The sequence below is a fragment of the Catharus ustulatus genome, chromosome 8 (assembly GCF_009819885.2).
Source record: "Catharus ustulatus isolate bCatUst1 chromosome 8, bCatUst1.pri.v2, whole genome shotgun sequence".
NCBI classification, from domain to species: Eukaryota; Metazoa; Chordata; class Aves; order Passeriformes; family Turdidae; genus Catharus; species Catharus ustulatus.
Genome location: NC_046228.1, coordinates 22,795,500 through 22,821,087, shown reverse-complemented (window position 1 = coordinate 22,821,087; position 25,588 = coordinate 22,795,500). Strand labels below are relative to the sequence as shown.

Genomic DNA, 25,588 nt, shown 5'->3' with positions numbered 1-25,588 from the left:
TTTTTACCTCCCCTGTCATTTTCAGTAGTTTCAAAGAAATAAACATCCTCCACAGATAGTAAATCTCAAAGCCCTTATCAACATGGGGGAATAAGTATAACCTCAGACATACTTACCCCAGGATGGGATTATTGCTTAAAGGTGATAATATTGTTGAATAATCCTTTTATAAGTATTCTTTTATAAAGATTCATTTTTAGAGGGGAAAAAAGCAACATAAGAAAGCTGCAGGTATAAACCTTTATTTCTGCTGTTGGATCTGATACCTTAAGCTTTAATGTCTGTATTTCCACATAATATCAAAATTTTTTCATGCCTGTGGTTTGAAATAATTTTTAATTCAAAGAAATTAATTTAAATTTTTTCTTATTATTTAGAAGTAAAGAATGCAGCTAGATCAAGTTACCCAAAATGTTCATATCAAATCAAGAATGCAACTACTAATGCATTGGTTGATGCCAAGTCCACTGAAGGAATCCTGGAACCTGTTCCACTTGTTAATAACCGTAAAGGGAGCCTCTTCCTACCCAACAGCCCCTCGCTGCTGCACCTTAACTTACTGAATTCTGTTGAACAAGGAAAATCTACCTACTGTAGATTGCAAAGAGCACTCAGCTTACCTGTAAAATACCGCTACCATTCCCAAAAGCCGGGGTTGAACCAAGATCTCCGTAGGTAGCCCGGTAGCTGGATGCATAAGGCAATACAGAATGGTTTGTGCATGGTTTTGCAGCCTGTTTTCAATGTGACTATGACATTACTAATGCTCTGTTAAGTGCTTACAGATGTGGGTTTCTCCAGATGTGGTGATTAATAAGTTAATCGAGATATCTAGTCAACTAATGTTTCTGGGTGGCTTGTGCTTCACCTTTTAAAGGATTTAATTGCTTCAAACCATTTACGTGCTAGGCAGAGTGAACTTCCCAGGTATCCCAGTTCATAATGTTATTTCAAAAATCAGCTCCTTTTGGTGTCTAAAAAGGTACCTATAAACTAGTTCAGCTAGTGACCTGAGAGAGGAAGTCAAGGAGACAGAGTTGTTTTAAAAATAGTTAGAAAATAAAAAAGAAAAAAGTTATAAACGTGTCCACTGTTTTGAAAGACTTTCCCTTTGTTTTGCTTTAAAAATGAAATGAGGATAAAAGTCAAGTAATATGTTGTTACAGATGTTCGACTCCACATTAAGGCTGTTAAAATTACCAGCACATCTTAAACCAATTCATGGAACATTGTCTGGAGGTTATGTCATTGAAATAATGAACACTCTTTACTGAAGAATAAGCAAACATGTTAAAACATCAGTGTAACTTTAAATTAAACTCCAGCATAAAACCGAGTATCTGAAGCCTCATTAGACTCGCCTGACATTTTTTTAGCATTGAGTCTTCCTGAACTGCAAAACTGTTATTAGACAAGTGAGCTCTGGGTTGTTACAGGAGTACAATAAGTGTTATACTTAGGGATGTGCAGACAAGCTCTTGAATGTTATTAGGACTGAGAGCATGAATTGAGTTCCAAATCTATAAAACTCTGTGTCTAATTCTTGAACTTATTTCCAATTTTCATGAAAGCAGTAAAAACAAGTGTGTATAACATAATATGGCTGTAGTTAATACAAATCCTATAGTATAAAGACATAAAAAGATGGGGACTCATTAACAAAAGCAAACATACAATATCAGAATTGAGTTGTCATATATCACAGCCCTATTACTCAAAAAGATTTGTCTTTCACAAGAGCAAGCGAATTTAAGACTCCCTTTTAAATTATTGCAGACACAGAAACTATGAAACTAAAATATTTAATAACCTTACTAAAATTTTTGCTAGATCCACTTCTTTAAATAGGCAGGAAATTGATAGGAGTATCTGAAGGATAATAATTAAATATGTTTTATATCCTACTTACTACTAAGAAACCACTTGTGAGTTCTCACTGCGACATTTTTGGGAACCAAGCCATAGGTAATAATGTCCATTAGATGCTATTCACATATTTCAACTTCATGTCTTCCCTCCCCCCATTCCTATGGAGCTGGGTTGCTAAATGCAGATGCCCTGTAAACTCTGAGCAGAGATTTCAGTGAAAAAAGAACCTTGATTTTCTGTCATATGATTAATATAGATCTCTTTTCATTGCTGCAATGAGAATAAATGGCTTTTTTGGTTAAGCAACAAACTGATATCCTTCAGAAGGCTTTGCTAACAGGCATTAACTAGTGAGCGACGTCAAGCTTGGACTTTTCAGGCAACTGGTGACAGTTGCTGTTTTGGATGATTGCTAGTAAGGCTCTGATTTTAATTGGGCGGCAGGTTAGCATCACCTGGCGGTACTGGAGAACACTTGTGTTGGACCATAGAGTACCAAAACACTCTTATTGTATGAGCTTTCAGAACTCAAAAGGATCAGACAGGAGTCATAGTAGCTAGCTGAAAACTTTGAAAAAATATTATTTTTTAATATTGTTTTCTCTTGTTCAGAGAAATATTTCTGGTTATAATATTATCTACAGTTGACCTGTGTTACTGTAAGATTTTTGCCTTTGGTCCTGATGGCTGTGTATCTTCTTTGAACTGCTAAAATTGCATAACAATACAAAACAAAATAGATAATTTGTTGTTTTCTGGAAGGAACATTTTGTATGGTTCTTGTTTGTTTGATCTTTTAAGTGGTGGAACTGAGTATTTATATCCAATATGGAATGAGGGAACACAGTGGCTATCTTGATACCTATTGTCTGTGTGGAATAGCATGTAAATAACTTTTTGATAGAGAGGTTTAAAACAAGAATAGGCCATTTTCAAGAGAATAATTTGAAGAGAGTGTTCTGAAAAGCACAAAGATTTGCACTTTTCTACAATCAGAACTGCAAAGATATCACCAACATAAACAATTCTGTGCATTTTCCCTTCATGGTACACATAGCTAAATACTGAAGTGATCTAGTTTAATATGTGCAAACTGTCACAAAAAGAAAATTTCTATTTGTGTATTTTTGATAAATTTTTGTGGGCTTATTTATCTCTCAGCCAAAGAATGGCATTTGACTAACCATCAGTATGCATTCACACTATGGGACTTTGATTTGGAAAAAAAAAGAAAAGCCAATTGAGAAGAAAATTCCTTTGCCCATAATGATGCTGCCCAAGAAGAGAAGAAACTTAGTAAATAAATCATTATTAGACAGTAATTTTTTCTGATCCAAGTATTACCTTTTACACCACTCTGGCACATTTATTTTGGGATTAGCTTTTTTCACTTTTGTTTGTTTGTTTTCGGTTTTTTTCCTTTGCAGTGCTTTCTTTGGTTGTGACTCCCTTGTGCTAGGTGATGCCAGGTCATCCAAAAAGAGAGCAAAATCTGTCTCTTCAGTGCCCGACCCTCTGGTCTTGACCAAGGCAAAATGAAGTTTCATAGCAGGCTTGGGCAAACAGACAGAAGTGGCAGGCTGGAATGCAGTCTATAATAAAATAGTGTCAGAAGGGGGTTATAGCAAAAGGCTATTGCTTCATTTCTTCACAGATAAGTCTGGGACAGGTGTCATATATCCCAGTTTTGTTGTTTTTTCTATGTATCTTGTTGCAAGTAGTACTTTTTTCTGAACCTCTGCTTGTGCACTGCTAATGTGTACTAAGCTCTTCAAATATAGCAGCTAGTACTACTACTGTCTTTCCTTTTGGCTTTAAAGTAAAAGCTTTCTAGGCATCAGTTATATAATCTTCTAATTAATTTTTCAGATAACAGTAGGATGGGAAAAAAAAGTTTATTTTTTCTTCTTTATATCAGAATAAATTAACATTAGTGTGAACCTGAGATAGCAGGCCTGAGTTTATTCTCTTTGATAGCACATGTAAAGGTTACAGATTATTAAGTGCAGTTAGAATTTCAAAACAGTACATATAGTGGTTAATTCTTACAGATGAGTTCTTAGGAAGCTGCACTTGTTTAGGCAATACATATTGTGACCTAAATTATCCAAGAGTAGCTTATGACTGGCAAAACTGTAAGTGATTTTATATCTGGAAATTGACCTGTCCTTGAAAATGCACCTCATCCTCATTAAAAGATTGCATAACACCTGCATCCTCTGTTATACAGGTATTGTCTCCCCACTTCCATTCAACCTCATTCTGTTCACTCCTGTTAAAACTCCGCTTTGGGAGGAGAGTAGAGCGATGAGCTCTGACTTGTGCTGGAGATCCGTGCACAATGGCAGGCTGCATTCACATTGCCGACTAACTGAATCATTGAACATCAAGGCATTGAATATTTTACATCTCTTCATGAAGACTCTGTTGTTTGGCATGTGAGGAGCGAGAACCAACTGGTGTCTAGTTCATTAGCAAAAGCAGTCTGGCAGCTGTTACGTTGATATTGCAAATAGTACTTGTCTGGGAATACAGCAGAGCACTAATTCTATTTTTCTGTAGCGCAGATTAACTGATAATAACTCTGAGAATAACCCGAATGTGGTCCTCCCGCCTTTGTTTTTGAAGTATGAAACAAATTTGAACCTATGTTCAAAACCCTGGTATTCTTCTCTGCTTCTCCTTCAAACCAATCTCTTCAACTAACATGTATTTGATTTTTATTACTGTTGGGCCTATGTTAGCAATGAAGTATCAGTGCGTGAATGGACATAGAGTGTGTGTTCTTTGCTACTTCACTTGTATTTCGTATTGCACTCAGAGCAGTACTTAATCTCATGAGTTCCTTATATTTCCAGTTGAAGATGAGCAGCCGTCGACACTATCACCCAAAAAAAAGCAGCGAAATGGAGGCATGCGAAATTCACCCAACTCCTCACCCAAACTGATGAGGTAAGACTGTAAGAAGCTCATATCTTCATCTCCTTTCTTTCTTCCTTCCTCTTCTCCTCCCCCCACATCAAAAATAAGGGGAGGGGGTGAAGAAAGAAGATTGTTAGATGGTTTCTGAAAGGCTGAAGTATTTATTCTGTCAGCTTGTCAGCAGTTAATGATAGAGCTGAAAAAAAATTCTGTCATGAAAAACAGTTTGAAAAGCTGTTTGAAAAATACATAGGCTTTAAAGTCTTAGCTGTCACCCTGTCCTGTCCATGTGTAGTTCTTAAACAGCAGTGGCACTAATGATAGCACTAACCAATCAGGGGAACTCATGTGGTTAGTTTGCCTCAGGCAATTCTCTTTTTGTTGGATTCCCTCTGAGTACTGTTTTCTGTACTTAAGGCCATATGTGAGATGTATCTTCACAATCAAAAATGAACCTGAATATTACCTTCCTTTTATCCTGTCGATTGAAATCAAATTTCTGTTAATTGATTTAGACTGATGAAAAAGTCTAATAATATATGTACTTGCCAAAGCAAAGTTCAAAACTAACACAGTTTTAGTCAAGCTAAAAGCACATTAATTATGAAATACAGGTATTTTTAAGAGGGTACTATATACTCTAAAAGTGGGCAATGAAAACAGCATCTTGTTAGTGATATTTTCCCGTTGCTATGTGTACATTATTTTACAATAGTACTTCTTTGTATAACTATGTAGTTTCCTTTCATAGAACAAATTGCCTCTAAGAGATGTATTAAAACTGGAACTGTAACAAGAAATTGTAATCTGTTAAAATATTATGTCATTTGCATTCTATCTCACTCTGCTTTGCCTTTTACCTGCTCAAGTCAATCAAAATGGGATCCCATGGTAGACACAGAGTTTTCAAGGAGGCTGTTCCTGTTTTTACATATCCTATGTAACCAGGCTAGACCCTCAGCCCATAATTGTATCCATAAATACCATAGCAGAGATTTTTCCACTCTGTGTATATATATATGTACACACACACAGAAAAATGTAAACATTTACATATATAAACAGACACATTTGTGCAATTTGAGATTTATGTGTGTATAACTCTGCCTGCCCACAGAGGTTAAGTGAAGAAAAATGGATACAAATATGTATCTATCTCTTATGAATTTTATTACTGACAATTATTTTGTTCCTGTAAGGATTCTGGATACAGGTAGGTGATATTTCTCTTTCTATTTCATTCACTAGACTGGAATTTTCTTTGGGCAGTTACAGAAGCATCCATATTTGTTTATTGTTTCTGCAATATAGGGCATATTCAAGGGCATAACTTCCACAAATCGTCTTCATCTCTGTTTAGACTATAGAACCAAAAGTGAGATTGATTCACAGAAGGAAAATGCACCCAGCTATGGCTTTTTTTTCCCCTATTGACCATCTATTTCTGTTAAATGTATCATTAAAAGTTCTTTGCCTTCCTGTTAGTTCAACCTTGCCCATATGACACGGATTTACATGCTTGTTTACAGTTTATGAGGAAGAATAAAATGAGAATACTGGCAAACTTCTCATTTTTATAGTGCTAGTTGTCATGCTAGCATAGTTTTCAATTTGCTTACCTTTAGACAGTCCTCTTATCTGGTGTTAATTGTTTTAACTTCTTAAAATTTAAACATGTGGAGATTTCCCCCCCTGCCCCCCACCTTCTCCCAGATTCTAATTTTGGGGAAGTAGAAGTAAAAAGAAAGAGAAAGAGAGAGAGAGAAAGAGCTGAAACATTTGGAGCTGAACACACTGTCCCTGTTTGCTATGTAAAGTATGCCTCATTTCTTTGATCTTGAGTAATAATAATTCTGGGGAGTTATACTGTTTTCATATGCTTCAAAGCTGTGTCAAAGTTTTGCTGCTTAAGGGTACTTCTTTATTCTATTGGCTCTTGGGTACTGAGATGACAGGTCCTCTGTACTAGGTGCAGGCTTTTTCAAGTCATAGCCTTCAGCAAAACATCAAATTACCAAATACAGGGTAACATACTTCTACACAAATGCCTTTCCTGTAGATATATTATACCATATATATTAAATACTTTAGTGTTACACGGTACATTTTATGTGCAATAGAAAGTGATGGTTTGAGGTAGCCTTAGGGGTACTTTTTTCCACAAGCAGAAAAAGCTAGTGTATACCGTATCAAGTATGGTTTTTACAGGACTTTCTGCCCGAAGGCCTTTGTAAATAAGTAATGATCAACAGATTGGCTGTGGGTTTTTGAAAAGCATGCCTGTGTCAGTTTGCATGATGGGGGAAGATTTTCAAAGTACAGCCTGCTTTCATTGCCTGCTGAAGAGGGACTGAGGGAGAGTAGTCGTCCTGAGCCTGAGCTGTCTGCTCAGTAGCACATCAGAATTGCTAAACACAGGTTGAGCAGTGAGTGGAGAACTTGCCAGTCTTCCAAATCCAGACTTTGTTTTCTTCCTCTTCTCTCTTGCTGCTAAATTTATTCTTCAGCCCAGTGTTCGCACCCTCGGCTTCTCCCCAGACCCAACCGTCTCTTCACTTTACGCTTTATCTACACTGACTTAACTTTGGTCCAAGGTGCTAAAAAAGACAAAGTGGATTGAATCAGAAGAGAGCTCTGTTAAGCTTTGTTTGTAATGGTCAAACTCTTTTCTCCTCTCTGAAACAAAGGTGGACTGTATAATCTGCTATTTCGTACCCTTGTAATCTACAGAAAGTGACAGGTACTTGCTTTCCTGCCCAGAAATCTTTAGTGTATGTCAGCTAGAAGTACCCAAGAGGTAAATCAGCTAAAGCACTGTCATGTCTGCAGCTGATATTTATCTTTGGAAGTTTTTTTCCTAAATTTACTTTAAAAGCTCCTTTTTCAAGTCAGCTTTGCCCCTGTTCCACCTGCCCAGAAATAGCTGGCTACTTTGCAGACTTTTTCTCAGCTGTGGTTTTAGATCCAGAGGATCTAGAAGGAACCTGGAAGACAAGAAGTCAGGAATATGAAAACAATAAATATGTGAAGAATTAATTTATAAATTGAAATCTGAATTGTGACTTTTGGACCACTCTGAGCAACTGTACAGTTAAGATAGTGTTGGAAATGCTGCACAGGTTTTAGATTCCTACAGTGGTGGAGATGTCAGGGAAGAGGGTATTACATTGTGAAACAAAACTTTGTGACTTCTTATATTCCCAGACTAGAATAGAGAATGGAAATGGTATCACAGGGATTTCCCAGGACCTCACAACATGTGGTCTGACCTGGTCAGAGAGTGGGAATTTTTGAGATTTACTAACACATAAGTAGAAATCTGCATTACCAGATATGATCCAGGCAGATATATTTGATACATCTTTTTAAAGACATCTTTTTGATGACTCTAAATTACAATAAATTACTAACTGATAGAAATAGATGACTGACATACAAATGTTTTTTGTGTACATCACAGATGGTCCAGACTCACGTTTAGAAAGTCACTCTTCTAATTGAATGCTGCATCACATCAAATGGCATGAGCAGAATCACACTGAAGCAGTACTAGAAGAGTCTAATACATAAGAAGCAAATCTTTCAAATTCCAACAATACCTACAAATGGAGATTAACTAGAAAAATACGCAGCATTGTCATGACTGTTTTTCCCTGCTTTTACATTAGCAAAAGTCTGTCCCATTAAACCCACAAGAGTGTATTTTTTTTAATAACTGAAACTCCAAAAGGAAAAAATAGATACTCCTCCTGTTAAGATGTGAACACAAGGACATCCTATTAAAGTAAAAAGAAAAAATTAAATAGGAAATGGAAGGAAAGGGAAAGGAAGGCTGTGACTGGGAGAGTAGTCACATATCAGGTGTCCTTCATCATGCAGAGAAGAAAAGTGGAACTGATCAATGCCTCTGGTATCATGCAGCAACATCAGTCCCTGTTCACCATCTCAGTTGCAGGTTCCGATGCGTTTTGTTGATGAGCAGCCACGTTAGCTATGAGGAGGCTATGTCGCCTCAGTATCAAATTGCAAAGCTAGTTTTTAAAAAAATGTGTCATTTTGGATTCAGAATGACCAGTAAAAATGTGAAAAGCCCTGGATATGAATCAAAAAAACCACTTAAATGATTGTTGCTGAGCCTCCAGTCTATACTTAATGCTTTGGTAGCTGCTACTGCATGAGTGGAATACACTGACTTGAAGGAAATGTCAGCCCAGCCGAGTCAAACTACCTCTTAATGCAAGAACAAATAGTGTATGACAGGGCCCAAGGGGCCTCAAGAGCAAACAAATAGTTTGTCCCTGTCCACTCTGGATGTAGTGGTGTAGTTGACATAGGCCTCTAGACAAGTAGCATACTCAGCAAAGGGTCATTATCATTAGTGTCCCTGATCACATAAGAATCAGAGGCATCAGAGGACACTGGGTTTTCAGTGTGTTGCCAAGGAGGATTTTGTAAGCCTGAGGATTTTTTTTGATCGAGGATCTAAAATAATTCCCAACCAAACAATAAAACTTGCTCAGAAACTGTCAAGACCCAGCTAAATGACACAGAAAAAAGTGAGCTCTTTGGCATATGTTTCCAGAAGCCTAATGAGATTATTTATCTGAAGTTGAGGAGGAAACCTCCTGTCTTTTTTCCTGAAGTTGCATATAATATTTTAAATATATGAGCAATGGCTGTGCACATTTATCTCCTCATCCACCCACTAAGCCACATACACTTAAATGTACATACACATTTCTGCTAGTGCCACTCAGCATAAATTTGCATTGCCTCTGCCATTGTAGTACTGCCCTTCCATGAATTGAAACTGTGAGCTTTCTGATAGAAACTAAAAAAAAGCATTTCTCAAGACAAAAATGGTAAAATAATTGACTCTGATAATTTTCCATTGCTCCCTAAATCATGAAGATAAGGTTTGAAAAGCCCACTGATTAACCATAATAATGGTATATATTTATATTCCTCAGCCTTGGAAGTTTCCATTTTGTGCTCTTAAATTTATATCCAGACTTTATGAAGTGCTAATATGCAATGATAACCAAGCTGTAACCCAGCAGGTATATAATAGCACAATTCATTTTTTGATTCTGTTTTACTAAGACCAACATGAGCAACAGGAGTAATTCAGTGATTACCATGTTGCCTTACGCCGGTTTTTAACAATAGAATTAAATTATTTAAATGATAGGTAGTAGTATCTGTTAGCCACCTGACTCTCGATACCATTGGTAGACCATTGACTGGTAACTTTGGTTTCCTGTTTAATTTGTCTCATTTCCATTTCTTTGTTGAAGGACTGACTTCTTGATCTGAAGAATGGGACCCAGGTTTCAAAAGGACTGTAGTGGGTTGATGCTGTCTGATGCCAGACACCCTCGAAAGTTGCTCTCTCTCTGCCCTCCCCAGCTGGACAGGGGAGAGAAAATACAATAAGGTTTCATGGGTTGAGATAATGACAGAGATCACTCACAAAACAGAATCATATTAGAGATATTAATTGAATTTATATCTAACAAAATCGGAGCAGGATAATAACAAGTGTAAACAGACCTTAAAACATCTTCCCCCCACTTCTTCCTCCTTCCCAGCTCTACCTCTTTCCCCCAGAGGTGCAGGCAGATGAGGAGTGGGGTTTATGGTCAGTGATCACATGTGGTTTCTCCCACTGCTCAGGGAGAGGAGTCCTTCCCAGTCTTTGCTGTGGGGTCCATCCCATGGGAGAGTTCTCCATGCACTTCTCTAATCTGAGTCCATTCCACAGGCAGCAGTTCTCTGCAAATTACTGCAACATGGGTCACTGTTCCACTGAGTGCAGTCCTTTAAGGGCAGGCTGCTCCAGCACGGGCCCTTCACGGGGTCACCGGTCCTACCAGGAAACCTGCTCCAGCGTGGGCTCCTCTCTCCATGGATCAGCAGGTCCCTGCCAGGTGTCTGCTCCAGCACAGGCCTCTTGTTGGGGTCCCAGCCTCCTCTCAGGGACCCACAGTTTCCAGTGTGGATCTCTTCCATGGGATGCAGGGGGATCTCTGCATCCCCATGGACCTCCATGGGCTGCAGGGGCACGTCCTACTCACCATGATCTTCACCGTGGGCTGCAGGAGAACCTCAGCTCGGGTGCCTGGAGCACCTCCTGCCCCTCTTCCTCCTCTGACCCTGGTGTGTGCAGAGCTGTTCCTCTCACATGTTCTCACCCCGCTCTTCTCTGGCTGCATTACATCTGCACAATAACTTTTTTGTCCTTGTTCTTCAATCTGTGATAACAGAGGTGATACTATGTTGGTAACTGGCCCAGCCTTGGCCAGCGGCAGATCCATCCTGGAGCTGACTGACAATGGATCCTCTGGACATGCTGGAAGCTTCTGGCAGTTTCTCACAGAAGCCACCCCTGTAGCCCCCTGGCTACCAAAACCTGGCCATGCAAACCCAATACAGTAGTTGTGATATAAGCTGATTTTTTTTTTTTTTTTTTTTGAGGTTACTTGAAATCTTGTACAAGATTTTTCAGGATGAGAGAGCAGGAATGGAAAGGAGAATTTTCCAGCAGAAGAAAAATGTTATTTTTATAAAGTCAAGGGTAAGAGAAGATTCACACAGATCAAGGCAATAGAAATAAAAGGCTCTTTAGCTATAAACTGAGTTTAAAGTAAAAAATGTATTCTTACAAACATTGACTGGCAACAGTGGTAGCTTTTATTGTAAGGTCATATACTTCATTTAAGTGACAAAAACACTCCTGTATTTTATGATGCCACTTAACTGTGCATTTATTTTTTACAAATTAGAAATTATTTCTTCAGGTACATTCTCCAACCCCTCAAATTGCTAGTTCTTCAGCTTCAGTAGATCTAAATGGGAAATATTAAAAACAAAACACACATTGACTGTGTGCTTTGTCTCCCCCTCTTTGAATTGCTCATGCAAAAGTCTTGAAGTTAACTATTTCGTTATTTTTTTATGTGAGAGACTTCGTACTTCAGAAGCATATTCTGATTATGTCCTTGGGTATGAAAATACTTTAAAAAACAAGATTCTTACTGTAAACAACTTTATATCAGAGTTCTTAGTAGTCTTGATAAATTAATGGGAAATCTTGAGTGAGGCTTCTGAGAATAATAAAACCAGCAACATCTGAGCAGAGCAAGAGGGAAGAAAGGAGAATTAACACTGTAGTTCAGCCCATAAACTGGACAAGGCACTAGGTACCAACCACTGTATTAGGTACAGTCTTCCTAAATTTAGGGAAATTTAGGGAAAAAGACAGTATAAGATTGTATTAATATTAGGATAGCTTCTGAATATGACAATGAAAGCATTTAGCAGTAAAATGTAGGTTTTTCTTTCTCTTGTCACACTGGGTTTTCTTCTCTAAAGCCCGGTACATCTGGGCATTGAATCCTTACAAATTTCATTTCTGATTAACCTGTGAAAGGGAAGATCAGTGAGGGAGTGTCATTAGTGTAACACACAGAGGCAACAAATTCTCATTACAACTTAATGCCATCCACACAGACTGCAGGGTCACGGGGAAGGGCTAATGGTAGCCGACAAATGTTGGGTGTATTAGTCACAAAACATTTGCTGAATTCCATCAGAATGTCGTGACAACCTTCATAGCTAGTCCCAGCGAGCTGCTAGAGTCAGTGGAGTTTTCCTGTGACAAGCTGTCACTCTGTCTTGGTTGAGCTTTATAGCACCAGTCAAAGCAGTCAGAGAAGATTGAAGTGACAGAGGCCCACTGAGTAAATAGTGAAACATGCAGCACATCATGAAATATTCAGCCAGGGTGTAAAAGCTCTAAATGCTTTTTCAATTATTAGCACCTGCACTGGCTGCGTACATCTAACACTAACAGCATGTTAATTGCCACAATTTGTTAGGGTAGTTGTAGGAGAAATTTTGAAGGCACAAGACATTCTTTAGCATGTCTTCAATTCCTCTCTCACCTTCAGCAAACCCATTCCTTCCTTCTAAAGTTAAGCATTTGTGTGCATACACTTGCTAAGACATACCCACAAACCCATAAGTCTTGTAGGAAAACTCAAAATTGCTGGACCACAGGCAGGATGTCTCTAAAGACCCTGTATTTTGGGCAGGAGACTGCTAAACATCTTTTTGTGCACAAAATCCAGATGTCTCTACATGAGGAAGGCACAATTGCAGACTCTAACAGACACAGGTTAAAGAGGAGTAGTGTTTTTGTCAGGTGTTTTTTGTGTTGAATTTATATAAGGAGAATTTTATTGGAGGTCAGTATAAAAACTAGCCAAGACTTTGTCCTACTAATGTATAAAGACTAAGAGATTACAGTTTATTTTCATGCAACCCAAGGGTCTTCCCTGATGGTCACAGTATTCTTGTTCCGAGTGCTCAGCATACAAAGTAGTTCTGCTGCAGATCAGGGAGGGTCTGTTGCTCTAGTTCTCAGTTGCATATGAATAATACCAAGAGGGCTAAGACAAGGGTGACATAATACAAGGGTATGTTTAACAATAGTCATTTAATGAGGCAGCCATTTAGTCCTGAATCCTCTTTCCAGTTCTTTCCATCCCCAGTTCGTACCCTGAAGTTTCAGACTCAAAAACTCAGATTTTGTAGTGGTTAGAAATGTGTACTAGGGAAGCAGTGCTCTTTAAAATGTAATGTTGACTTCCTTACAGTAGGTTTGCTGTAAGTGGGATTTATGGTTTTGCTTTAGGCTGTTGTCTTCCAGGCAGGCTTTTTTGGGTTTGCAGCTGTAGCATGGCATTTAGCATCGTTTTCAAATTTAATTGCACATAAGTGGCATTATATGCTCTTCAAAACCTTGAAAAGATGGTATTTTGCTCTTCATTTTAAGTCATGCGTATGTAATATCTGCCATAAGAACCAGAGAAGCTATTTTTAAACTGGGGCTATGGATGAGGGAAATTTAACTTTTGTTCCCTTCCTTCCATACTGCCTATATATGTCTTTTCATAGCCAGAAGGACCAAATGCTTTGGTCATTGCAAGTCATAAAAACCAACATCTCAATTAAAACAAATATTAGAGGTTTAATTGACAGAAAGTGGTTTTCTTCTTATGGCTTGAATTCTTGAATCAGAGAACTTTGCAGCCCTGGAGAGCATAATGACTGCAGCATGAATATAAGCTTTTCTGCAGTGACCTGCCAGTGTGACTCAAGCACAGCTTGACAAGGCCATCTTCAAGGATGAGGAGGCAGAGAGGTTCTAGAAACAATCAGTCCATGGTTTAGCTGTAAGGGCAACAACTGCAATGCTTTGTGTAATATAAATTTTAATGGGAAGAGGGTGTCCAAATGCCTTAGGTAGATTTGACAGCTTTGGCCTCTCTGTGTGTCTATCTTAATTAATTTTTAGTAGTTGCAAAACAGGTTTGGATCATCAGATTAATGAGGGTGTATATGTCTCCAAAGTAGAAATACTATTTTATAACTGTTCTGATCAATTCAGTTTTTAAATACATAAATCAATGTATCTTTTGATAAACTCAGTAACCTCTGAGGACAGAGTTGGAGCTAAGTAGCGAAGTTTCCAACGTCCAGAGACATTGTCAGGGATCACTTTACTGAGAATGAAAGAACATTATTTAAAGAGAGATTAAAAATATCTTAGCCCAGAAGATTTAAATTTAGTGAACACACATGAATAACCCCACATATTGTGAAACAGAATGTGGCTAGGTATATCAGAGAGTCCTTCTCAGGCAATAATCTATTATCCTGGAGTAGAAATAGTACAGTAATATCCCTTAGCATGCTTTCATGTTGTGTGTCCCATCCTGTTTGCCTCCTTTAAGGTTCCCACTCGCTATACTCCAAGCGGTAAACGGTTTATGATACTGCAAATAAATACATGTGTTGATTAAAAAAAAATAATAAAAAAAAACCCCACCAAAAAAGCCCACAAAAATATAAAGGTTTGGTTTGTTTTTTTTAAACCCATAATTTGGTACCTAAAACTTCAACAGGGAGTTATATCTGATGATTCATATGCTTTATTCTTCCCTCAGCTCTCTTAGGTTTAAGCCTAAAATATTCTAATAAACCTTTGGCAGAAGCTACTTTGAATGTTCCCTGTTAGGATGCAAAGCCCAAAAGAACTATGCTAGGCTTTAAGCACTCACATTCTAAAAATTGCGTCAAGCCTCAAGGCAGTTGGCCATAATTGGATGTCAGATATTTGATACCACCTGCTTTGTTAAAGCATTCCTTTCAATTTGTATAATTTTTGTGTCTGGGATTAGAGTAGTGCTAAATGCTCACTTGTGTTAAAGCTTCAGATCATCTTAATTTAATAATTTAATTTTAAATCTCAGAGCAAAAAGGAAACACTGATTACAAAATTAGAATGTGGCATTTTTAAAAAACTGATTTATTATAGTTCCTGTGATGAAGGATAGGGGGGAAATAAAATTCCTTCTTATATGTGCTTGATTTCTGAAAGGAATAGAAGGTAATTTGACTGGTGAACTTTGCTTTAGACAAGTGAAATTTTCAATGCTTCTCTGGAAAAACCCTAAACCCTGAAATAACAGAAAGAAAAACATTTCTCAGTGGAAACTCCTGAAGGTTCCTAATCTTTTGCAAACTTTCTTATTCTGAAACATATAGCTAACACATTCTATTGGAGAAAAAAGCTGGGACAAAGCACCACTGAAAGTTGTCTGAACATTAGTACAACCTTCAAATGGAAAGGTGTTCATTGCTGCAGATCTTACTGTACCACCTGCAATTCTGAGCAGATGGGGAGTGCCCAGTGAGCACCATCTCAGTCAGCTCTCTAAAACTACCATGGCAGCATCTTGCTGATGGAGGAAAAGAATGCAGAGTCTAGATATTTTTCTAGAAATTAAAAGAAAAAAGCAACAAAACAACAACCAAGCACTCACAACAAACCCCTTTAATACAGCTTTTTCATCTCTGCTTCCTACAAAATAGGGAACACACAAGGCCTGTCATCTGCTTGGAGTAGGATCAGAGACTCCAGATAGTCTGCTAGGGCTCCTCTGCTGCCAGTGGGTTACAGTGAAATGACTGAACTCTATGTCTATTGAGAGAATTAAAAACTTTGCAAACATAGTGTTTCTTTTTTCCAGATGAGTCTGACTTACTTCTTTGCCATGTAGGGCATTGATTGTCTTAAAGCATCAGGACATTCTGGTTTAAATGGAACATTGTATTAATAGTTTCTCAACTTTTTTGGAACCACTTTCTTTGGAGTTGACCCTGTGAAATGCAAGAGAATTTTCCACTGATTTCAATGGGTCTGTAAATCAGTGCCTATGAAATTACACTAATTGATCTCCCTGACTGAATTAGAGATGATACTTTTCATAGAAATGCAAGTGTTGTTTGCATGGTTATGCAGCATACCATATTCAGGGTAAATTAACCTATATCACATACTATGTTCGCAGTCTGCTTTAGCAGTCCATGCAGAAGATAGGATCTCACCATAGCATGCTTGTTCAAATGTTTTGAAAGCAGGAAACTTTTCTGTTTTAAGAACTCAGACAATATGGGCATTTCTTTAACAGGCTTCAAAGGGCAAACTGCTTTGAACACTGGATACCTGTCTCAGGGTACTTAGCATATTCTTATATTGCAAATTGTTTCTTCTTTGAAATGTTACAATTCTATATCAAGGTATTTCAAGCATTCATGACAAAAACCTGAGGTAAAGATTGTAGCTTTCCAGACAAAGCACTATTAAGTCAGGCTAAATAAAAGATTTTAGGGTCAGTTTAGTCTGTATCTTGAGAATATGATTCTGCTAATGCTATTGTATAATGCAGTCACTCAGGGGTCTTCACCAGCATATGAGAGTGTTGGAGTCACTTAGTACTTAGCTTAATGTTTGATTTTAGCATATAAATTAAAGAACTCTGTGTCTGTGCTTGGATGTAGCTATCTAGCTGGAGAGCAAGTTCATAAAAATGTCTTTCATGTGCTTCTCCTTTGAGAAGCCTTGTGCTTTAAAATGTTGCAGCAGAAACACTTAGAAGGTTATCACAGGTAGAGTTGTCAGAGAAAATGGACATTGTTGTTTGGTATTAAAATCATGTATTCCAGATGTGGGCATTTGTTAGTCAGTCGGCTCTAAAATGACATACTGTTGAATCTTTAAAGGGCTTCAGTTTGGGAAAGCAAAATATGATTGGGCAAATTGCTAAAATATTTAAAGTGCAGCCTGTTAAAGCTTTTACTGTGAAGAGCATCACGTCAGAAGTTGTATGTGGTAAAAGCAAGTAATTGGCTTTCCATACTTATGCCAGTCAGTCAGCGTGGGGCTCTGTTCCTATCCCTTCTACTTCATTGCAGATGCCTATAGGAACTTCAATATGTATTTCAGAGAGGTGGGACTGGAAAGAAAAAAAATTACATGGTTGTGATGATGTTAGAAAACCCTGTTTAAAATTAAATGCTTATTGGTATAGAAGGTGATAGAAAGTCGATGAAACTGCACCCAACATTTAAAAACTAATATTTTTGTATGCAGCTTTTGTTTAAAAATGTCCTTATTGAAAGCATGTTAAGGTGTAAATACATTTCATTTTTTTACTTTTATCCATCTTTGTACACAGCTCTTGGGATATATTTCCATCCATAATTCATAGTATTTTCCATTTATGTTGTCCTCAACTTGTTTTTCCCCAGGCATGACCCCTTGTTAATTCCTGGCAACGAGCAGATTGACAACATGGATGCCAACGTGAAAAAATATGACTCTACAGGGATGTTTCATTGGTGTCCAGCCAAAGATATCGAAAAGGTCATTTTGGTAGGTATTGATGATAAGTTGTGTTTGAAAAGAGGGTATTTAAACCACAGAACTGATGTCTAATGGATTAGTAAATTAGTCTTTACTGTCACAAAACCCAGTGTATTGAAATAAGGAGTAAGAGTGATGAAACCCAAGTTAGGATTTTGGTTAAAGAATTTTGATTGCATAAATCTTTATGTTCAGTGCAACAATAAAAACTGATTCAGTATAGGGAATTTCTTTTTCATAAACTTTGTAAAATTTTTAAATCTTTACTGCAATTAGAAATACTTAAATGCTTACATACCTCACTTTTCTCTTTACACAAGGCAGTAATGATTCTAACACAGACAAGTGTTGTTTTGACTTACCTCTTATTTATTGATGTTTTGTTAATTATTGTTAATTGATTTTTTTATTAATTTTGCTCTCTTAGAACTTCTCTCTCAGTTCCCAGTATTTCAAGATGCCCAAGTAGACCAGAGCAAGTAGTGCTCCTCCTGTGACTCTGGCATGTTGCAGTGAACCCTGTCTATGTTTGTTTCATTTCTTTAACTGAGAAAACCATCAAACTGACTCAAGTCATTAAAAATAATTAGGAGGCCTATCACAGTCTATTTTGAAAGTTTATGCCACTTGTGTTCATGTACTCATACCTAAGAGTAGCAAGTAACTAACCCCAGATCTCGTAGCAGAACTGATTATATTTGAAATGAACTCCCTGGTGGATCTTCACTTTGTCGCACTTCATAAAGCTTTTCCCAAACCTGCTCTCTTAGATTTTCCTGCACTGTGGCATGGTGTAGCCAGCGATGGTGACAGCCCCAGTTACTCTAGCAATCGGGGGTTAAAAGCTTGTCTCCAGTCCTCCTCAGGGGTTTCTGTAATAACTCTGACATTGCCTGAAATTGCAATATCAGTGTTTTAAATAGTCAAGTGAGTAAATTCCAAATTTTAGAGGTGGAGCTTTGAGATGGAGTTTACCTGAACAGCTTTAAATAGTGTCATTTATTTGTAATCAGCAAGCAAGAAGGAGTAGCCCTGCTGTGTAATATTTTGTAACAGAGACAGAAATCCTCCTTTGTGCTGTAAACACCTTTTATGTGACAAACTACATGTTGCCCTACTTTGAAAAGTGTCCCTCCACAAGTGGTGCTAGGGAGTGACTCAGTCATCATCTTTGGTTATGCCATGTTTGTTTTTTCCAGTACCAGCCTGTGAATCTGCAAGTCTGTCCAGGTTTTTTTCAGCTTCATGCATCATCACAAATAAATTCACTGCCAGCAAAATGCTTCCCTACACCTTTTCAAACTCACAGTCCACAATTTATGTCTACAGTCATATCTATGCAAATTTAATGCTGTCCTTAGAGACCACACAAGTACAAATTAGTGCATAATTTGAAGATGATGGGATTTCCCAGGCTGTCTTCTAATTGATATTTGATGATGTCCCAGTCAGAAAATAATCAGTTTTTCTGCCCAAGGTCTGTTTTGTCTCTGTGACATTCCAGCAGTATCAGGTAGTAAGAAGGGATTTTTGCCATTACATGGCTGCATACAGATTTATGGCTGATTTATGGAGTGACATTTTTTGCATACCTGCTTTCAAGACTTGGTCTGTATCCTGTAAAGTCTGAGTGCTCCAGACACATCGGCAGAGGTATGGGACAGCTTGGATGCTTCACTTGAGGATTCTCTCATGTTTTCTGCTGTTTGAAGGGCCAAGACAACTCTCTTGGTCAAACTGGATGAAAATCAATGTATTTGCCTGGAGAGACTGAAAGCTCATGCATTTTTAAACTGATGAGAAAACTTCTAATCAGAGTTCCCATTCTTCTGACATAGTGAGCATATCTGCTGCATATTTCAATCTTAATTGCACACCAACAGGCTTCTGTAATGTAGAAAAATGACACATACTGTGGATAAGTGAGAGGAAAATTTTGGAGATCACCACTGTTTTAGTTTTGTTCATTGGCAAAACTAATGTACAAGGGTACAGAGTGTACAATTTCTTGGCAATATGGTATCATGGTTCTCCAACTACTTGACAGAGCATGAAAATGCCAAGGCTGGCTCCAGAAATTAAGGTCATTTTTCCATCTGGCTTTATTTAATCATCTTGGTGTTTGAGTTGCCTGCTCAACTGACCTAAACAATGCTGAAATTAGTGCAAAAAATTTATTCTTTCACTGAGACAAGAAGATAATTCTCCATGAGACCTTTTTCCTCAGTAAGTCCAACTGGCCTGAAAATTTAGTATTAGTCACAAACTTGCACTTTGATTTTGTCACTGAGAAAAGCTCTGTGACATATAGTGGGCATCCATTGTAAAGCAGAGCAGTGTGTAGAGCATTTGTGGATTGCTTCTCAGGGAGACAGCAGCTTGTCCTGGAATAAGAGCTTTGACTCTACGAGACCTTGGTCCTCAACTCAGAAGACCTGGGTAGTATCACAAAGCCCTACAGGGAGCACTGGACACTCAGCATCTTTCTTTTCAAATTGGTCCCCAAAAAATACCCCCAACTAGTGATTTGTCAACTAAGGTATGATTTTGGGTCTCTTTACTGTAATCCTTAGCTAAACCCACAGTACTTTGTAACCAGAGTCACAATCCACATGTATAGAAACTTGTATAGGACCAGAATTAGGCCCAATACAATGTCTTCCAAAATGCCAAAGGATTTGCAAACAAGAACAATTTTTTTTTCTGCTGAGCACATTTAATGAAATATAAATAAAGGTAAAATGAATAGCTGTTATCAAACTGCTTCTTTGTGCATGAACAATATTGACAGTTGTATTTTTCCTGGTTTTAAACTCAATATATGATTTAAGATTCCCTTTGTTTCATTTTTCCCTTGTCTTTTTGTTTTGTTTTGTTTGTTTTTTTTAGACTCGAAGTGAAGCAGCGATGACAGTTTTAAGTGGGCATGTAGTCGTTTGCATATTTGGGGATGTTAAATCTGCTTTGATTGGATTAAGAAATTTAGTGATGCCATTACGAGCCAGCAACTTTCACTACCATGAGCTCAAGCACATTGTGTTTGTGGGTTCACTTGAATACCTGAGAAGGGAATGGGAGACACTGCATAACTTCCCCAAGGTTTCAATCTTGCCTGTAAGTTCAAAAGCCATATTATTGATACTTTGTTATTTAGGACACCAACTGGACAGATTCGTATTGACTTTGATCTTAGGCTTTTTTACTTTTGTCTACTTATAGGCCTGAGGACTTAGATTTTCCCTTTACTGTGTCTATGAAAACAGAGCCCTGTGAGACCTTATTAGAAGATATTTGCTGCAGTGTTTGGTTCCTCATCATCCTCATCGGATGAATTTCAGCTGCTATCAGATGTATTAGCTGTGTTATGTATTGACCATTCACTGCAGTGCCCTGCATGGAGCTGGTTCTGATGTTGTGATTTCTCTGACAGAATGACAGTAGTTTTTTTATTATATTATTTATGGTTTTATACCCACAAAACCCTTGAAAAAATTATTGTTACTCTGTCTACATAATATTTATATGTATTCATAAAGACTTCCTGTGGACTGGCCTGCTTTATAAGGAACACTGCCCTGGCATTTAAGTTCAGAGTCCTGTATGGAAGTACAGCAAAACCCTGACCCTTTTTAAATCAATGAAAAGCTCCTATTAGTCTTAGTAGACACAGCCACTAAAACTGCAAAGGTCCTTTTTCTCCTATATGTCATTATGATTCACTCATATGACCAAAATGTAGAATCAACAGCTCCAGGACTAACAAATTAAACTGTCCAAGCAGGTGATCTTAGGTGACCATAGCTAAAAAGGACACATGGGAGCCCATGGTATAAGTATGAACAAAAATGCTCAGCATGTGATATAGTAAAGTTAAATGTTCTTTTAAGAATGAAAAATTATGAGTTCTTAATAATTTCATTTCAGCAGTTAAAAATAAGTCAGTGATGGATATAACCTTAACTGAATAATTGGGAAAATAGCTATAGAATGAAAGGTCTGCCTTTGCTTTTTGATTAATTCAGACTCTAGGTCTTTGTTACTGTAAATGCAGTTTTAGTGTTAGCCCTTGGCATTTTTCTGTAACCTGATCCAACAGATGGTGTCACAAGATTATCTGCTGTCACAAAAATGGTGTCAGTATCAGATTTGGTCAGTTAATATCCTCCTCTTTCTGCCAATTCCTTTTAATTCCAGTCACTGTGAAGGCTAAAAGACTTGGGAATCAGAATTAAATTGATAATACTGTTGAACTATCGAGCAGGATAGAATCCTGCTACTGTTTCCAGTATATAATGTGTATCCATGATTATAATGTGCTTCTGAAAAGTTTTGATTCTGAATTCTGAAGAGGCATAAAAAAAAAAATGTATACCAGCTTTACTTTCCCCAGTTTAGTCCAAAATTCAGAATAGCTTTAGATTCATTTTGACTTGAACAGCTGAAATAGTTAGTTGATGCAGCTTTAAAAATACAGAATTTTAAAAAGGAATTGTATCTGACATAGTAATTTAGGGTGTTGAAGGCCACACAGACTTCATTACTGTTTCTTCCATTTTTTTCCCCAGCCTATCTGGTTCCAAATGGTGATATGAAGTTAAAAATAGCAGCAATTTTCTGATCTAATTATATTAATTTTAAAATGTGCTTAAGTTTCTGAGATTATACTTGTAGGAACCTGTTAAAGGGAGGCTACTTTCATACTGCTCTGTGCTTTGGTTCACAAGGCAAAATTTGCTGCTGATATCTGATGGAGATGTGGTTACAGCTGAATGTAAAACCTTTTCTTCAGGTTAAAGAAAAAAAAAGAAGTGGAATTTAAAGTCTGTATTAAAAGAGGCCTTTAAGCTGCTAAGTAAACTCTTACAAAGTAGGCAAATGCCAATTTTAAATATCCTCAGGCAGCCTTAATTCTGTCCCTTTGCATAAAAACATTAGGAGTGAGCCTTTAATTAATTACATGATTGCATATTATTTTTCCCCACAGGAATCCTGCTTCACTTGGTGCACTGTACAGGCACAAAGGGCAGGATTAAGGTGGCTGGAATAATAATTTTCTAACTTTGGAGCAGTTTATAATGAAATCATATCTGTTTGATACATTTGATGCATTTGATACATCTGTTTTCCACAAGGTTTCATGCCTCACATTATTGAAAGTTACATGGAATAATTAAGCTGGCAAACACTGAATAAGAATTGAGCTCTTCCTTCACTGTGTGCATTTTAAATTCACTTTTGCATTGAATACTCTCAGTGGAGTTCAAGATATTCACCATGAATCATCAGGAGATGGAAGATTAGGGTCTTGATTTTATGAAAGTCACTGCATGACACTGGGACATTTATGTCTCCTCATCATTGGGGTCTTTGGGTACCAAACCATGTGAGGCAGCAGAGTAGAATCTAGTTTCCATTAAAAAAAAAAAGAGGTGTATTTCCTTGGACCTTGCAGCCCCTGTAACGCAGATGTAATATTCTATAACTACAGTCGTGGACTGTTGAATGTGAAAGGCAAGTGTAATTTTAAACAAAAAATACCATGTTAAGCGTCATATCTTAGCTTTGTTAGCTATGAAAAAAATCCACAGGCTACCACAGCATTTCATTTTAATGATTCCATTCTCTGATTGAAGATTGTGGAACAGGGAGCATTGCACAAGTTGTGCCCATTAGGATAAAGTCCTGTTTCTGTTTCAAAGGGTTTAATCACACAGCTTTGAAGCTCAGTGTGTTTTCCTTCTAGAAGCACCAAAAGCGTGCTTTGAAAGGATTAACCTTTTCTGTGTATTGCTTTAGGTAGAAGAAATAGCTTTGCCCTGATTGCATTTCAAATGTGCAGGACACATAATGCTTTCCTGTTTAAATTGCTGTTCTTTTGCCCAAGACCATTGTGACTTGGTAGTAGATAAATAGACATTTAAAACACCCCCCTTGTTATATTCAGAGAGCCAGAGGTTGCCACATGATAGCAGCTTAAATCAAGACAATTTCAAGTCACCGATGAGATGTAGAATGCTGGCATTATTCCTGTTTCTTGTTTGTTAGTAATAGCTTGACTGAGTATTGAGACTGAACCTAAAATGCTGCCATCAGCACCAACTACCCTTTAGATTAGCACACATCTCCTATTCCCTGGCACATAGTTAGACCAGCTTAATGTCAGAGCATAAAAAAGATACTTGTTAAATAATTTCCCAAAGCTCCTTCTCAATCTTTAATTTGTTTTTTCTTTTTTTTCCTCTCCTGCACCCCCCTGTTTTTTTTCCCTGTGCCGAAGGGTACGCCATTAAGTCGGGCTGATTTAAGGGCTGTCAACATCAACCTCTGCGACATGTGCGTTATCCTGTCAGCCAATCAGAATAATATTGATGATGCTTCGCTGCAGGACAAGGAATGCATCTTGGCGTCACTCAACATCAAATCTATGCAGTTTGATGACAGCATTGGGGTCTTGCAGGCTAATTCCCAAGGTAAGGACTGCCCTATAATACTTCTCTGCAGTGCCTACGGGGGACAGGACCTGGCAGGAAGAATATCCCTCACTCAGTAATTCAAAGAGCCCTACATCAGCTCGCTTGACAGTTAAACCTGCTGATTGGTATGATGGCTTTTAAAGGGACAGCCACGTACTTTCTCTGCTACATCACAAAGCACATCTTCTAGAGGAAGAATGAATGAACATGAAACTGGCATTTTTTCTCGTTGTAAAATTTTCCTAGGTAATGTATAAAAACGTAGTTTTTTCACTGTGGCTTCCTTTACAGGGTGAGTTGCTGTTATATAACCAGTGATAACTTGCAGTTGTTCTTTGGAATACCTGACGTTTCTGTCTAACCAAATTTCTTTTTATGTAAAACACATTGAAACTACTGAGAAAATAGAAGTTTGAGTAACACAAGCCAAAAAGTAAAACAAAAAGGACAAGAACTTGAAATTTTCTTTGCCGGTTTGGCACCTTCTTGCTAAAAAAGCCACTGAAAATTAACTCAAAGCTGTTTTTTTCCCATGGTTTGACACATACTCATCCCATTTAAGGACGTTGAACAAAATCTTTCAATCTTTCCTGAGAGTAGGGGACTGATTCATAGGTAGCCAAAGGCTATTTTACACCATCTGTGCCTGTGCAAAGCAGCTGCAAAGCAGTCATAAGCACCCTGGCAAAGACCATCAGTGTAAAAACAATCATCTTCCCATCCCTGAAGGGTCTTGCAGCTTATGCAGCTGAAGTCCTACCTTTGATAAACCTATTAGCTGCAGCAGTAAATATTCCCTCTGGATCTAGTTCTGCTATAAATGTAGGTGGAAAGGATTGTGCTTTGGTCTGCAGTTTCCCTGTGAGCTTGATCTAGAGATAGTTTTCCCTCAAGACTTCGAGGACTAAGATTAAGTTCAGGTTCTCCTCTTTACACTCTAATCAGGAAATAGGAATTGTGTGCCAAAACTCAGATGCTGCAGTGTAGCTTTTTGAATATGGGAACTTGAACACAGAATATTATTTCTCAGAATCAGCAATAAAATAGTGGAATTTAATACTGAAATTAAATTGTACCAGAAAGCTAAAATTTTGACGTTTTCAAAGTCAAATTTGACAGTTTTCTGGATAAGAAGTAGATTTAGAGAAGAAAAGGAAGAAACTGATTATTTTCAATCCCGTGAATGTGAATGTTGAGTTTCAAATCTGTGGTCTGGAAATGACACAACAATATTTTAGAGTTCTTTCCTCATAAATTTGTGAGACCGACTCGCTCACACTCTGATAGCTTATGCTCAAGATTAGGAAACTCATTGCAGAAGTGAAAGACAAGGCACAGAGGTTCCTTGTTTTGCTGGTTTAGACCTGGGATTTGAAATCTGTATCTCAAAACTCTGTACTTTCACTACCAGGCTAATGGCTACTGTTTGATGAATCTCTCTGTCTCCTATCATACACATAATTAAAATAGTCAAGGATCTCTTCTTGAGCACAAAGAGTCTGTGGGAATTTTCTGTCTTTTCTCAGAAGTTAGAGACATTTCCAGCACT

At 37.7% G+C, this 25,588-nt stretch overlaps 1 protein-coding gene across 43 annotated transcripts in view; it reads left to right on the top strand.

The window, feature by feature from the left end:
• KCNMA1 (potassium calcium-activated channel subfamily M alpha 1) overlaps positions 1-25,588 on the top strand; it is a 440,583-nt gene that overhangs the window by 366,031 nt on the left and 48,964 nt on the right. For all 43 annotated transcript variants that reach the window (XM_033066042.2, XM_033066032.2, XM_033066068.2 and 40 more), the window contains 4 exons: positions 4,728-4,821; positions 17,452-17,575; positions 20,456-20,680; positions 23,844-24,036. In XM_033066042.2, coding sequence (XP_032921933.1) covers positions 4,728-4,821; positions 17,452-17,575; positions 20,456-20,680; positions 23,844-24,036 — 636 coding nt within the window. The remainder of the gene's footprint in view (positions 1-4,727; positions 4,822-17,451; positions 17,576-20,455; positions 20,681-23,843; positions 24,037-25,588) is intronic.